Raw genomic sequence first — 17,374 nt, forward strand, 5'->3', positions numbered from 1 at the left:
AACTTTCTTTTCACAGTGTTCTAGAATGACTGCAGCCTCCAGCTCTAAAGATTTAAACTTTTTTCCTGTTTTCCCCCTTCCCCCCCCCTTGGCACTTATTATGCTATAGATTTTCAAACTTCTCACGTATATGATTGATGTGATGTAAAATAGTCTTCCTGGAATCAGCAGGTTTTTTCACTCTTACGAAAGAGATAAGAACGTTAACAGATGAGGAATGGTAAAAGTGATATTGCTTATATCTTTTGAAATGATTTTTAATTTGTTGTATATGGATATTATTATTATTTGAGACCTCCAGGGAGTCGAGAACTGATCAAGAGAGAGAGGCTATATATTAAATCAGCATGATTACTAAATATATAACCTTGAAAATTTTTTAATTTAATTATTCAGTATATTTTCTTTTTTTTCCCTTGCATTTACAGAAAATAACTAGTGAGAAGGACAAGGCTAAAAAGCAACCCAAAGGTGGTGGTGGAGGCGGCGGTGGCGGTGGTGATCAACCAGAACGTAGTCGAAGTGGAAGAATGATCAAAAGAAAGAAATTTGGCTCTGATAGTGAAACGGAAGAAGGTCAGGGAGATAAAATTAAAGATGAGGAGGAGGAGGAGGAAGAGAAAAAGCCTGAGAAAGCAGAGGAAAAGAAGTCCAAGTCAAAAAAAGAAGGAAAAGAAAGCAAGAAACACAAAGAAGGTCGTCATGGGAAAAGTAGCAGGTCTCAAACATGAGGGAGGTTGAATCGTGCATTCATTTGCTGTTGTTAACCCATTGATTTTTTACATAACTTTTGAAAAGCCATAACATCAAATCATTTTTATAAACTACCATTGGAAACCATCATTGCAGCATTTGTTAGCTCTAGAACCACACCATCCAGGTTTTGTAACTTATAGAAACAACTAGATGTCAAATGTTAACAATCAGCACTACTCTTCATCATAGGAATCCTTACAGGAAGAAGATGGAAATAAAATTTAAAAAAATACTTTCTTCTTTTAATAGATACATTTTAATTAAATATACATCTCTAAATAACTACTTAATTGGCTTTTTTTTTATTCTCTTGGTTAGCAAGTCATTAGTATTGATATTTTTGTACAACACTGCAAGATTTTCTGTCAGTTTAGATTAAGTTTATTTATTTGCAGATTTCATCTTGTAATTTAAAATTAACTTGGCTTGATTACAAAAATTATTGACTTGCAGCATCCTTTTTCACTAGATTGTCCATTGATGTATAGTTTCACTTTAATTTTTCCCACTTTCAGCAAAATTGTTATTTATTGCTTTGTTTCATTACAAAACAGCTGCTTATTATTTTTTTAAATAAGAATGCTGTTTTATAAACATCTTGTTACTAGAGATTGCTTCTTAAAGCTGTTTAACTTCTCTCATATCTCATCCAGATGTTATTATTTATATTTGTTCATTAGTTTTGCACTTCACATTTATAAAGTTTTACCTGGAATTAATTTATAAAAGGGAAGACCTGCTTTCAGTTTGTTTCAACAGTACAAATTAACTGCTATATATACTTTTTAGTCATTCTCCATTGTCCTCACCCCTCCTTTTTTTAATCACCCACTTTGCGTGTGTGTATTGTATGTGTGTGTGTGTGTATGTATGCTTCACATTTGTTAGGAGATTCTATAGCTGATTTCAGCTATATCATGCAGGATCCCAATGAAATCATCTTTGTTCTGTGACTTGTTATATGTGGTTATGCCATGTTGTTAGAAATTACGGGATATATGGTTTATAGACTTTGGGTGGAACTGGTTGGGGGAGGGAAGAACAGTGGTTTATATGTATACATTTGATTAAATATTTAAGTTCTGATTATATGATTTAGCAACAAATCTTCTGTCTTGTTAAATATTTGTAGTAAATGGACACAATATTGTAACTTTTGTGTTCTAAATATGTATGCAATTTTTAAACAGTTAAAAAATGCAGAATTTTGTAAATTTTTTGCACACCCATCTAAACATTATTTATTAGCTTGGAGTGCATTAAGTGTTTTATATATATATATATATATATATATATATATTATAAATAAACATTACTTCATTGAGCTGTATTAAACTTTGTCAAGATTTTGTATATTTTGTGTTCATATTGTCTGAACATTAATTTAGAAGATGTCATGGAATTTTGATTCAGATATGATGTATACTATGTATCACATTTTATCCACTATTAAGAATGGTGTTTTTTTATTTGTGGCTTTTACTTTTGAAAATTAAGTTTAGCATTAGCAGAAAATAAAGGAACATTTTGACTTGACTGTTAAATAAAAGTTTTTGACAGTGGTTGTTTAGTGGAATGAGGAGTGAAAGAAAGGCTGAATTATAAGTTGTAATTCCATTCTGAATTACAAAGAGCCTGTTTACTTATGGATTTTAGAGATACGAACAACAGATGTGAGAATGTTTGAAACATAATCATTGAAAAAGTCGCTAGATTGGGATGGGTTGCATGTGATCATTCAGCACAAATACTTTTATTGAAATATGATTTCAATGAAAACAAATAAATATTTTTAATAAAAAAAAGTAGTTGAATATCAGTTAATATTTTGTGAAAAAATTCATTAATAAGTATTTTTTAAGCATGTGAATCTTTTTGACACTCCACTTGTATAGTTGCTAATATCTACTAAAAATATAAAATGAAATTCCAAAAGTGGCAGTTGTTAATCTTTCATCTTTATATAGATATTATCTTTCTATACAGTTGTCATTAACATATTTTGCAAATGCCAATGATCTTTTACATTAATTTTTGCTGAACAGTGTTAAATTTTTTGAGGTCTGAAACCACTGGTATGCTTGGAAAATTGCAAATGAAATATAGAACATATACACTAATTGATGTTATCTGGCTCCTACTAATGACGAGCTAGAACTTCTAACTTGGCTCCTGTGATTTGTCACACTGAAGATAACTTATTTTGTGGTATGTGTTGAATATTGAGTGGCTAGATAACAAGTCAGTTACTGTATACAAAAATGCATCTATTTTTACAATGAGTTAAACAAGATATGCAAGATCAAGTAGTAAAGTGAAATTGCTATGCTTAGTTAAAGTTGAATTGTGCCTAAATATTTAAGTTCCTTTCTTACAGTAAAAACATCTTGGGTGGTTCACTAAAACTAACTAAATCATAGGTTCAAAATTACTCATTTGCATGTTGCTTGTGAAGACTTATTTTTATAGGCATTAACCAAAACAGTCTTGCTGTGTAACATCTGGAGCATGCATGTATTGTGTATGTATGTATTTAACACTAATTCTTGCTTACAAAATTTTCTCCCATATCTATATAAAATTTTAGCACATTTAGAAGTTCATCACTCTTTTATTCATCATGTATTTTAAATAATATACAAAGCACATTTATTATATTTTAACATTTTTTTTACAAAAAAAATATTACAAAGAAGACTGAAAGGCAGTTTAAATGTATCTTAGTTACTTTAACATTTTGGATTGCAAAGTTGTGCATTATACAATGAAATACAAATTGATTTATAAATTAGTAAAACAGCATTAATCTTTTGATCAAATTTTACTTTTAATTAATCATCTTAATAAAGTAGTAATTGTATTTTAGGTGATTAACAGTTGAATATTATAGATGATTACAAGGATCAGGCAGTTATTGGTTTGTTTGGCTAAATTTTAATCATATAGGGATTGAGGATAATATTGTATTACTTTTGTACGATTTTAATAACTGCACTAATCTAGTTAAGTATGGAATACTGAAAAAAAATCTTTTGTCTTAAATTTTAAGTACAATTAGTAACCTTGAGCTTAGTTTAAAAAAATAAACCTTTTGCTTTTAGAGCATTTCATTGAGTTTTCATTAAGATAATTTTTTGGGGGGGAAGGATAACATTTAGAGGGATGATCATACCACAAGCCACAGACTGGTTTGCTTAATTTAGTTATATACTGTAATTGAGTTATGTTACAGGAAACAAAACAGATCTGTGATGAAATATGACACTTTGATTATACCTGTGCAACTTTTTCCATATAATTTTTCCCTTCCTCTGCAGGCCAGCACCAAACCAGTTTGTGTTTTGCTCTTCTCCCTGACAACTATTTACATAAAATTCACATTTCTTATGATGGTTCTAATATGTAAAGGATACATTTTGAGATATCTTCAAATGATTTTTTTAAAATTAAGCTCAGATTGCTAATTATGCTATTTCCTACATACATAATCAAGCAACATCATATTTCAAGCAGTAGAATAGTTTGGAAAAATGAATGCTAATGTTATATTTTGAAAAAAACTGTGGATTTACTAGTTATAGAACAGTACACGAACTTGTAAATATCAATTTTACTGGATGTCACTATGTACTGAATATTACATTGCTCAAATTGAAAAAACAGGAACTCTTAGGATGACTTAATATATTATATATATATGTAAAAAAAAAAATCAAATTCCTTTAAATGTATGTTGGATGATATCTTTCCATAATATGTAGAAATTGAGATTTGAGCTTTTATTTTTGAGTGCAAGCTTAGGTAATTGTGAAAGGATATAAATGTATTTGTCCAATCAAAGTTGATTCCCGGTGTCACATATGAATTGAGCATGCAATTTGTGTGTGTGTCTATACTGTTTGTTGTCTTTTAAATATGAAATGCTTTCTTTTATACTTTGTAGGGGTTCTAAATTTGTTTTTTGTGTCAGGGATTGATGGTAACTTTGCACACCCATCTTTTCTATGGAATTCATTTAATTTTGAATTGAAATTTCATTATTTGTGCATAGAATTACCTGATCACCTTGTTTGTAGGTCAGAATTCAAACTTGATTTCATTGGAAAATTTTCTGTTTTCAGTTTCTATACTTTTATTGAAACAATGATGGTGTTGCTCTGGAATCTAGCAACCTAAAGTCTTTTTCTTTTATCTTTCAGTTATGCAACTTAAAATTTTGAAAGTTTTTTTTTTTTTTAGATCATAAGAAATGACGTGTGCCTTATTTGTAGTTATTGTCTCTCTTCCCTATATGTTTGGCAGCTTGTAAGGGTTTTTTGTACTTCTTGATATATTTTGCTAGTTAAAGCACCTTTTGTGTATTTTGTGTGAAAATAAAAGACTTGTGACTAATGATTTTTAATCTACTTTAAAGCATTAAACTGTCTGATGCTAAATTAAGTTTTTGGCATGTATGCACATTTAAAATCTGGAAGACTTTTCTTTCAATATATATTAATATATGAAAGAAGCCTCAGTGTAAAATAAAGATTACACTTATGTGCGAGAAAAAAGATTCAGTACAAATGCCCTTTTATTACTAGATTTAAGTTGAGTTCAGTAAACTGATTAAAATTCACTGAGTGGTCAGTTTATCTAAAAGCCGGTTGGGATTGTGAAACATTCAGAATAGCCTTGAATGGTAGACTATTAATTCAACAGGTATCCTACTTCAAACAGACATGTTCCACCAAATTTGCTATCTAAAAGCCGGTTGGGATTGTGAAACATTCAGAATAGCCTTGAATGGTAGACTATTAATTCAACAAGTATCCTACTTCAAACAGACATATTCCACCAAATTTGCTAGCACTTGGATCCTTGTGTATATATTTTTCCACATCCCAAAAGATACATCATGGTACTGAGAATCTGGGATGGGGGTGAGAAATGCTTCACTGTATATATTATTAAAAAAAAAAAAAAAGTTATGTTCTTGTTATCATTGTTGGAAAACATACTGTGATTCAAAAGTGTCAGATAGATATAAATACACTTTTGTGAAAGAAACCTTACTCTTTAAGATTAGATTTAGTATGATAGAGGAACCTTTATAATCTACATCACCCACCCCAAATATGGCAGTGTTTAACATGAATATAGTTTGTGGGCTGTGATGCTTAGATATATAAATGCATTGTCTTTGCTTTTCTGTTGTCAAGAGCTATGAATCTTGTGCTTCAATACCCTTGTTCAACTGCATGAAATTACTAGAAGTGATCTTTCTGTCCAGTACCAGTACTCTTTATCTGTAGTAGCTGTTTGTTTTAGTAAGTTGTATCTTCAGTGTCTGGTGCATGATATGTTAAGATGCATCCCCCTTCTGGCTCATTTATTTGTCTGTTGACTTTACACTCTTGTTGATCTGTCATCTCTAAGTTACAATAATTTCATGACAATTTAATAGCCTGTATTTTGTCTACATTTACCTATGTAAATTAGAATCTGAAAATATTTTAGGGCAAATAACATTCATTGACAGTGGTGCCCTTATATATACAGTCCTACCCCGAGTTTCAGTTTCTTATATGTACATATTCCTGTCCCGCCTTACCACTAGTCACATCTTTCAGGCGCTGGCTGCATTTGCATTGTGGCACATGCTGCGAACAAGCACTGACGTGTTTTGCGCGGTCTCCATTCATACACGACTTTTATAGTCTACAAACCTTGGAATTGTTTAATGTTATGTTCTTGATAAAAATGTCATCCAAAAGAAGCAAGTCCAGATCTTCTACAGCTAGCAAGAAAAGAAAAACATTTACTTTGGAAACAAAACTCAACATTAAGGATTTTGAAGGCAGAATGAAAATTTGTGAGCTAGCAAAGAAATTCGATCTACACGAATCCACAGTAAGAACAATCAAAAGAAAGGTTTACAGATTTTGGAGGACATAGATTCTAATGAGGAACGAATTGTAGCCACAAGGCAAGGAATAAAAAAATCATTAGCTTACTATGATTTTGCGAGACAAGAAAAAGAGATTATGCTGTCAGACGAATCTATTAGATTCTATGAAACCATCGACATCGAAATAACTTTTTTATGTATGAAAAAACAATTATGATTATATTTCTTAAAAAAATGGGTGTTTTTGTAAACCTTTCGTCCCAATTGTATGTTTGTATATATAAATAACATGCAAAATTATACCCAGAGTTACGTGAATTCGACTTATGCATTTTTTGTTGGTCCCACTGTATATTATATATATATAAAACATTTCTTGAATGTTTCATACAGAGGATGAAACAACATGAAAAAATCTTTTTCTTGTGGAAACAGATTTTTCATGTTGCAAGATAGCCAAAGAATGCATGCAATTGATTTATGCAGATAGGATAACTACCCTCACTATTAATTTGGTTTTTATCTATAAAATTACTTGGCTACACAATTCAACCTAAAATTAAGAGGAAGATGAGATGAAAAAATTTCATATGTTGCAATCAAACTTATGGAAATATTATTTAAAGTAGTTTCTTACTGTGTGCTTAAGTGCACTGAAACAGAAGGAATAATACATTTCTGTGATTCCCCCCCCCCCCCCCCCCCCCCCGAAACTAATGTTGACATGAAAATTGTTGGTACACAATAAATAACGGAAAAAACTCGCATAGAAAAATTATTTATTAGTATAATTTTCGCCTGTGTGTCACAGGCATCTTCAGTACATTAAGCTCAAAATGAAACACTAACTGACAATTCCAAAAAGCGCCACCTAAGTAGCTGGTGTAAGATAACTGAAAAGGTCAATAACTTTCCAAAAAAAATTAATACAATAAAAAGTTAGTACTTTACAAATCAGCTAATCTTTCCTATCTCCCATAAAGGGGATAGACGTAAGCCGTTGGATCTGTTTAAGTTAGGAGAATGAAGTAGAGTTTCACATGTTTCTTTATAAAGGCGTTCCATGAGAAACTGACTTTTGTGAAGAACTTGTCTTTCTCCAATGAACTCTGTGTCTAGTGAAGATGGCATGTTCAGAAAGTCCAGACTTTTCAGGTTTAAAGTATTCAATATAAGATTGGTGTTCCTCTAGCCGAATAGAGGCAGATCTTCCCGTTTGTCCGAAATAAGATAATCCACAAGAGCACGGAATCTGGTAGACACCTGGATGATTAAGATGTGGAAGCTTGTCCTTAGGAGAAGTGAGAAAGGCGAAGATTTTTCTAAACGGTCAAAAGGCAAAAAAAAATTCAGTGGTTTTAAAATTTTTGCTATATGTTCACTGATGCCTTGTACATAAGGGATAGTAATGCGCGTTATTTCCTCTGTGTTTGAAGAGGAAGACATATCAAAACTACTCAAAGTTCTTTTAATGAAGCAATTCTTATATAACCATTAGATAGAAAGGAAGAAGTTATGTATTGTAGTTCTTTCTGTAAAAGATCGTCTGTAGAAGGCATCAGTGAACGTATAGCAAAAGTTTTAAAACTACTGAATATTTTTGTTGCCTTTAGACCGTTTAGAAAAATCTCCACCTTTCTCACTTCTAAGGACAAGCTTCCACATCTTAATCATCCAGGTGTCTACTAGATTCCATGCTCTTGTGGATTATCTTATTTCGGACAAACGGGAAGATCTGCCTCTATTCGGCTAGAACACCAATCTTATATTGAATACTTTAAACCTGAAAAGTCTGGACTTTCTGAACATGCTATCTTCACTAGACAGAGTTCATTGGAGAAAGACAAGAGTTCTTCACAAAAGTCAGTTTCTCATGGAACGCCTTTATATAAAGAAACATGTGAAACTCTACTTCATTCTCCAGATCCGACGGCTTATGTCTATCCCCTTTATGGGAGATAGTACTTTACAAATCAGCTAATCTTTCCTAACTTTTTATTGTATTAATTTTTTTTTAGGAAAGTTATTGATATTGACCTTTTTAGTTATCTTACATCAGCTACTTAAGTGCCGCTTTTTGGAATTGTCAGTTAGTGTTTAATTTTGAGCTTAATGTACTGAAGATGCCTGTGACACACAGGTGAAAATTATACTAATAAATAATCTTTCTACGTGAGTTTTTTCCGTTATTTATTGTGCCGATATGTCTACTCACGGTTTACCTCTTTTAAAACTTATGAAAATTGTTGCTAGGTGCTTAAGGGAGTAATTTAAAAATGGCTGTGCTTGATGCATTTAGTGGTTAATTGCTGGGTAAATTAAGGATGCGAGTGCTGAAAAAAAAACAAGGATATTTGTTCAGCAACATTAGTGATACTTGAATACATTGTCACCTTCCTGGTAATATAGAAGACATTGTAGTTAAGAAAATACTTTGAAAAATTAAATAAGTGACAATTATAGAAAACAAAGCCATCCTACAAGCTTCACTATGGAGTGCCTAAAGGTTCTGTTCTATTACCTATCTCTTTCTCCTGTGTGTATATAAATAAATCAACTACTTCCAATCATTATTAATCCTCTTCAGAGCTTTGCTGGTGATAATACTCTATCCTACTCATTTGACAAATTATGCAGTGCTCGCATTGCAAGGATCATTTAACTAGTCCCTTAACTGTTGATCTTCATGTGGAGGGGTGATAATCTGGTTTTTTCCCCTCTTATAAATATAAAGGAGGGATAGCAGTCCACCTATCCTTATTAATACACAAATCAGGTTCAGGTTTCTGCTTGGACTAACATATCTGTTGCTTCTGCCACACCTAAAAGTTAAGCATTATCTTCTGCTCAGAGGCTATTTTTTTTACCTATGCAGCTATGAATTATATAATATATATAGAAATCCTAATTGCTCATGTTTAGGTAATGCATCTAAAGCTTCCCTAATAATTCTTGCTGTCCAGAGGAGAGCAATTTGGATCAATCATCCTCAGCTGTTCTACAGGTATTTTTGTATGGTGTTATGCTTTTAAATTTAAATAAACGAATACAAAGTCTACACAATACCTTAACTCAATTGAATAACTGCTGTAACAAATTTGGTATGAAAATCAGCAATCAAAATGACTGATAATAGGTAGAAACATTTCAACTATTTATGCACTTTATTAGCCAAGATGGTAAATTAAGTATGGAAATAATTTGACTTCCAGTTTTGCTACGAAGTAGCAAACTGGAATACAAATGCTTCAACAATGTCAGTGTTCTGGAAAGAATGAGAAGAAATGGTGTCATTGACAAAATCATGATCTTAGGAAGAAACAAGCAGAGATAATGTTAGATGGTATGGTCATTTAAGAGTAGGAAAAAGATTCAGGTGAACTGATGAAGAGGTATCTAAGACCAAGATCTAAACGTTTTACATAAGATTGCCATACCAGCCTGCACAGTGTTTGGTATGTAACCTCAAGTCATCTTGTGTGCTTTTTATATTTAAATAAAGATGAATACAAATTAAGTATAGTGCACTACTTTTCAATCCTTTGCAAAACTTCACCATTAGTGCAGTGGTTGTAACAGAAGATTTGAAGTATGTAATCTAAATTATACGAACCTTATAGTTAGTTTTGTGATTCCTGTTTGCAGCAAGCATTACTGATTAGTTGATTCAAGCTATTTTGTGATTCTGTTTCCACTGGATCTAGTAAATGAAGCCTAATTTTATCACTTGCAAAATTCAGGGGATGCAGATTTTGATTGCTCATTAGATTTCAGGTCCAACTTCCACAATAAGACAAATTATTCATTTATTTTACTGTTACTATTTATTGACTTGCCCAATTTGTCAAGCCCTGCTGTTTGGGTACACTGACTTTTTTCCTGTTGCATTTGAAATGTCAATTATTATATATATAGTGGATAGTGGAGTCAGGTTGTTTTTGAATTACATTTAAATCAACTAAAGCAGCTTATTTCTTTCTTCTAAAACAACTTATTTCTTAATTACATTTTCTATTCTTGCTAATATGCAAGTTAAAAAATGTGAAATTGCATTCATAAAGCCCTTCAAAAGTTTACTTCTTTAAACACATGAATTCCAGTTCATTCTAATAGAGATTAGACACAAACTAATTTCAAATTTGTTGAGCTACTGCATTATTATACACTATCTTCCAATAATTGTCTGGAAACCCATTGTATTTAAAGTTATGAAGTATTCCAGGTTTGTTAACAAAACCAATGTACAAGAGAGGAAGCAGTATTTCATCATAGCAGCTGTATACATGTATACATCAATTTCAAGAAAGGTGCCATGCCCAACTGGCACATCCAAAATTAACAGTTGGCAATGTGATCAAATGGAGACATTTCTTTCTGCCAAAAATAACTGACAGGAGGGTGTTAACAGACTGTTTCCAGTCTGATGGCAGGGTGTGGAGGAAGCCTGGTGAATGCTTTGTTACCACAGTGTCATACCTGGAGTAATGGTGTGGGGTGCATTCAGCTGGCTTGAAGTGGGATCAGTGGTGGTTCCATGACGGCAGCTCAGTACTTTGATATTCTGGATAATCAGGTGCTGTGGAGTTTTTATGGAACAGACCCATTTTACTATCAAGAGAATAATGTGACAAAGCTGCAGTTAATGGAATGGTATCAAGAGATGAGTGCTAAACAACTGTCCTCACCTCAATCCCCTTGAACACCTGTGGGATGAATTGGAGCAACACATCCTTGGTCTCTGGCTGAATGCAGTGGTGCTTTGATGGAGAAATAGACAAATGTGTGCTGCACTTTGATGGAAAGGGTGCAGGTGGACATACCTGATATTAGGGTTTGCCAGTTGGCATCATTTGTAAATTGCTAGTGTCTGTACAATTATTGGTAGATAGCATGTATATGGGTTGAACATCTAGAACAAACATTTTCTTAAGAAAATAAATTAGAATTTGATGAAAAATATGGGTTAAAGAGTTCTAAGATATATCTTTCTTGTGGTTACAGCAGTTGCTTTATGGATCAAATATGCATCATCATTCGCTTCGTATCTCGATGGAATTACAATTTTAATATGCACTTCGCATCCACGATAACGTTGACTGGTTTGTTCTAGGTGTTTATCAGAACTTTCCAGACCCTTCCTCTACAAAACTGAAGAGGGATTGGGAAGAATTGCACCTCACCTCAGAATACTCTTTAAACTATACCAGAATTATGTATTTTATTATAATTCTTTAGGGAATTCATTATTACATGTGATAAAATTATCAATGCTAGCCATATTTTGCTGACAGTACAGACTCCATTGACTAGTAAGCTATTTCACTCATTCGCCAAGCCAGTGTGTTCCAAACTGTGGTCCAGGGGTCTGCAGGATAGTTTATTTTCATTAAACTTTATGTTGCTCACACCTGGCCTAATTGATATATTCATATTCTTCCAAATATCTCAATTTATTTGCATTGTCATAAATGACACATTTATTGTTGTAAAATAATTTATTACTTGATCTTTATATGTAAAATATAAAATAATTTCCATTTTGGATTTTATGGGGACTGCAGTGAATTAACATTTGCTACGGGGGGGGGGGGGGCGACATCAAAAAGGTTGGGAAATACTGCTCTAAGCAAAACCCTTGCTCCATTGTTACTCAGTTTCCATGAATGGCCTAGTTTTTTCACATTCTTCCTATCCAGGTTCTAAGCCAAGTGGCCTGTTCCAGACTATGTCCATTCTTTTGGTGGTCATGCCTTATTCCTTTGTCAGATTCATGTACTGAAATATTTCTCCCATAATAAACCACAAATCTTCAATTTTGCCTCAGATAGAGCATCACGAAGCTGCCACCAACTTGGTCACTTGCCTCTGATTCTGCACATCTCCAAGAAATCCAGATTAGTAAATCTGTGCAGTAATCCAGCTGAAGCCTTATAAAGAGGAATAATCCACTAATTTCCAGCAGTTTTCTCACTGTGGTACAGAGCTGGTAATCTTCACTTCAAAATGCATAACCTTACACTTGTCACATTAAATTGACATCCATACTGTCAGTATAATTCCACATGGTTTTATAGTGTCCACCAATATCACCACACAGCAATTACCTTTAACTGAGTATATATATATCCAAGAGTATCAGTTTTCACTGCTTGTCTCCACTATTTTTCCACCTAACCATGAATCTTATATAAACTGGCATTGCCACAGCAAGGGAATCTCCTTCCAACTAATCCCAGTTCAAAGGCACCTGTCACTTTGATTTCAGATATTGCATGCTAGAGAGGCTGATTTAGATTCTCATGCTTTCACACCATTTCCTTGTTCAGTAATATTCGTTTTCTATTTATATTTATTTTCTCCAAACATAGGTTATGGAAATGAATGTGAAGATGTCCAAATACTTATCACACCAGCTGAATGACAGAAATATTTACCATAAGCAATAACCTAATGCAAATTGTATACATCTACCTATGAATTCCTGACGTGTTTTGGAATATGAAAAGCCATTACATTACAATAAAAACTGATAAAAAAAAAATGTAGCCCTGTGTGAAATGTATTTATTTCCATACCATTAAATAGAAGAATTTAAGGCCTTTCATCAAGCCTATCTTTGCCAGGATTTAAGGTCATGAGATGGCTTCCCTTGTAAACCATTCATCAATGGCTTGAAGCATCAAGAAAACCAATTCCCTTTAGGGAAATAAAAGATACGAATAAAGTTAACCCCCTTCTCCGGCATATGTAAGATACCATTTCACTTTAAAAAAAATCTTTTTTTTTTTTTTTGGTGGAGGATAGTGCATATAGTATATAGATGAAGTTTCTGAAAAAAAAAAACCCTATAAAATAATATACTGTTTCTATTTAGGACACCATATCTCTGAAGTTTGGCAATCAGTTGATCTGGTCCTGAAATTTCATTTTAATATCATAAGACACCTGATAGAACATGTGAAAAGATTTATATATGTCAAACCAAGATTTCAGGCATAGAACTATCCAATAAACTTCTGCAGCCATGATTTGTAGGTAGCACTTCCCTACCCATTTCTGATACGTACCATTCAAAAGATATAGTACTACATGAAGCTCATATTGCTGACTTCCTGTTGACAATTTTATTAGGGCATGCCCCTCCAGGGAGTCCTCAAACTCACTATGGTAGACCCACACTCTCAACACTGAAATATTAAAGTTTGCAGATGATTTAGGCAGCCTATTCAATTCATTCACCACTCTACAAGAGTATCTATACTGAAGATGACATATATTCTAGTAGCAAGGGTTATACGTTGGTCATACATAACTGGTAATTAGTTTATGGAATTAACAACGCATATAAAGTATATTAATTAAAGGTAACTTTAATGAATAACGGTAAGCTTAATGCTTTAGTACTAGACCGTACTACTTACCTCCCTATTGAATATAATCCTACCAGCTCTCAGATTAGAACTCTCCCCGGACTCCTTAAGAAAGTCACTTCTTGGCCTGTGGAGGTCACTAACAAACTAATACCTTATAACTCTAGACCCCCCCCCCCCCGATTATATGAACTCCAAAAATACATAAACAAAATGTGCCATTACATCCCATAGTGGATGGCATTGATTCCCCCACATATAAATTAGCCAAAATGCTCACACACTATATGAACTCCAAAAATACATAAACAAATGTGCCATTACATCCCATAGTGGATGGCATTGATTCCCCCACATATAAATTAGCCAAAATGCTCACACACTATACTGGCAACACACCATCACACAAAAAACTCAGCCCACTTTAAAGTCAGTATAGAAAACCTCTCCCTCCAACACACTGACATGCTATTTCAGTTCACAATGAACTCAGGCTATTTCGTTTGGCAAGGAAAGTTCTACAAACAGAGGGGACAGCCATGGGTTCACCACTTTCTTTATGGAGACCTTTGAAGAGAAAGCCTTAAACTCTGCCCCACTATTTGGCTTTGTTACGTGGATGATTATGTGTTTGCTATTTGGCCACATGGCTCAGACTCACTCCACTCAACTCCTTCCTGGACACTTTAATCACTTGCCAGCTTGATGGATCTTTGGTTTTCTCAGTTTACAGAAAACCCACCCATATTGGCAGATACATTCACTAGCAATTCCCCCCCCCCCCTCAACAATACAGGGTTATAAAAACACTTATATAACAGGGCAAAATTAATCTGCTCAGATGACAAGGCCCTAACTACTGAACTAAACCACATCCTCAACACTTTCTTAGCCAATGGCTATAACCCCCCCCCAAAAAATACTAAAACCAGTAACACCCCCCCTCCACAATAAAGATTACACCAAGTCTATCACCATCCCCTACATCCAGGGCACCACCTCTGAGAAAATATGACCTTACTTGTTACAGACCATATAAAAAGTTGGCATCCCTTATCCGCTCTACCAAAGACCAACCACTTCCCCTAGACCTACCTGGTGTATACCAGGTCCCTTGCAGCTGCAAATTGTCCTATTTTGGCCAAACAGGCAGAACAACAAATATCAGGATTTCAGAACACAAAGACTACATCCAGTTTCACCAGTACAGCTGCTCTGGGCTGGCAGACCATCCCTTAGCTACCCACCATAGAATTCGTTGGAAGAAAACAAAAATAATATGCCACAGCAAGCTTAAATATGAAAGATTATTCAAGGAATCATCAGCAGCTCTAAAAAACGTTCCTAACCTCAACAAATTTGGGTGACTTACATTATGAGAACTTCAGCCCCACTGCCAAGACAACCAAATTAGCCCACCATTAGGACTTTAGGAACAACATTAGTTTCTTGCTCATTTGCTTTTGTTAGTGCCTGCGTGCACATACCATATCTTTATGTTCCTGAAGACGGCAACGTGACGTTGCCGAAATATAGAAGTTATTCATTAAAGTTACCTTTAATTAATATACTTTATATGCGTTGTTAATTCCGTAAACTAATTACCAGTGACATATTATATAGGACATGTATTTATGAAGGGTTGCACTAAATACTGTTGCTTTGGTTTTTAATTCACATACAACTACTATAACATAGTCAAGATTTACAAGTTAAAGATGCCAAGAAATTATATTGGTTTAATCCTTTATCCAAGTGAAAGCAAACAAGGCTTGCACGTGAAGTTTCTGGGCTACTTGTATAGATGGAGGCTAATAACTTCACAGCACTTGCCAACTTATAGTAAATGAATTTTGTATTTTGGGACTGAAGAAGTTCTGAAAAATATTTCTTGAGGTTCTACCTCAATTCCTTTATGGTGATTATCACAACTTTTCAGCACACCTGTAATGTAAAATGGACAGTAAATCCATTTGCAAGAAATGGTCAAGTCTGGTTAGTGGCTCCTCTCATAATGGTTAGCATCACACACACCAAAAAGGATGCATGCTTTGCATTATGGGATGCTAAGGCAAAAAAAAAAAAAAAAAAAGGCTTTTGTTTTTAGTGTTTATGAAATTCTGCTTCCACATTGAATCTTGATCAAAATCACTCTGATTTCCATCTTCAAAGCTTGTTTTTCAGCAGCATATTTCATTCTTGCATCTAACTTTCTTTAGGACTCGTGCAGTCTCCAATTTTTGATCAACTTATTTTTAGTTAATCTCACCCCTGATCTATTAAGTGGTTTGAAAATTCTTCATTAAGGGGATTAGCATGTTCAGTTTCAGGATAACATTTGATTACTTTTGTGTTACATCGAACTGATCAGAAAAATAAAAAGGTATATTCACATTGTGGTAGGATGCCACAAATTTAATGGAGGAACTGCAGTTCAAGCCTTATAAAAATATAATTGTTTTCTTGCAGTTGAAGTATTGTGTGTTGAGAGGGGACAATGTTTGCAGAATGAGTAATAAGATACACTACATGCTCTTCCATAGGTTGCACTGACCAACACACAATTTGTCTCTGAAATGAAATTCTTTAATTTCAATGTGCTGAACATGACAAGATCTGTCGATTAGTTCTTGTTTAGGAGACTCAGTCTGCATTGCATATATAAGTATCATTTGGCAATGCAACACATTGCATCAGCCAATCATATCTACATCCAAGGAGCTACGGCAATGCAGTTTAGTCATCACTGCTGTAAGATGATGCAACCATCAATAGAAAGTGAAGTTTGGTAGGGTGAGCAAGTGTTTGTGTGATGTCCTGGGCTACACTCCCATTTACTCCTGCATAAGCACTACACCAGTGATCTCTGCAGTTTAAACCCAGCAGTAGTGATGCCTTGTACTTGTGTTAATAATGCAAATAACTTTTGTTACATTTGCAAGCCAGAAAAAGGCAAACTTTATTTCGAATGTAAGATCGGGCCCTACACATAGGCTGCGGTACGTGTGCTAGAAATCTTCCAAAGTGACTGAAAGGTGGTAAAGTGTCAATGCCATTTGTTATTCTTATGATGCGGAGGAAGGCCAAGCAATCATGCAAATGACTGCTACTTTTGCATAGTACCTGTTGCAGGGGGAATCACGAGGACAAAGAAGTAGACAATAGTGCACCAGATTATAGCATCTGCTCTCCAACTAGTTCTGCACAGCCAAAGAAATTGTTCCTAAACCTCTGATGAAGGAATTTTCCATTGATTCAAAGGATGGTGGCAAACCACTGTCAGGTTTCTCCTGAACCTTCAGGATCTAATTATCCATATTGGCCATGATGCATCGTCTGCACCACACATTCTCACACA

The 17,374-nt window shown here is 34.0% G+C and overlaps 1 protein-coding gene across 1 annotated transcript in view; it reads left to right on the forward strand.

Moving 5' to 3' along the window:
• The window catches only part of LOC150096273 (uncharacterized), a 74,990-nt gene extending 72,296 nt beyond the window's left edge, over window positions 1-2,694 (forward strand). Inside the window, exon 7 of the mRNA XM_090408934.1 lies at window positions 429-2,694. Within this exon, the coding sequence (XP_090265060.1) occupies window positions 429-731 (303 nt within the window). The 3' untranslated portion in view covers window positions 732-2,694. The remainder of the gene's footprint in view (window positions 1-428) is intronic.
• Window positions 2,695-17,374: the final 14,680 nt, after the last annotated feature.

The sequence above is a fragment of the Typopeltis vanoorti genome, chromosome 19 (genome assembly GCF_054136105.1).
Source record: "Typopeltis vanoorti isolate ZY-2024b chromosome 19, IOZ_Tvanoo_1.0, whole genome shotgun sequence".
NCBI lineage: Eukaryota > Metazoa > Arthropoda > Arachnida > Uropygi > Thelyphonidae > Typopeltis > Typopeltis vanoorti.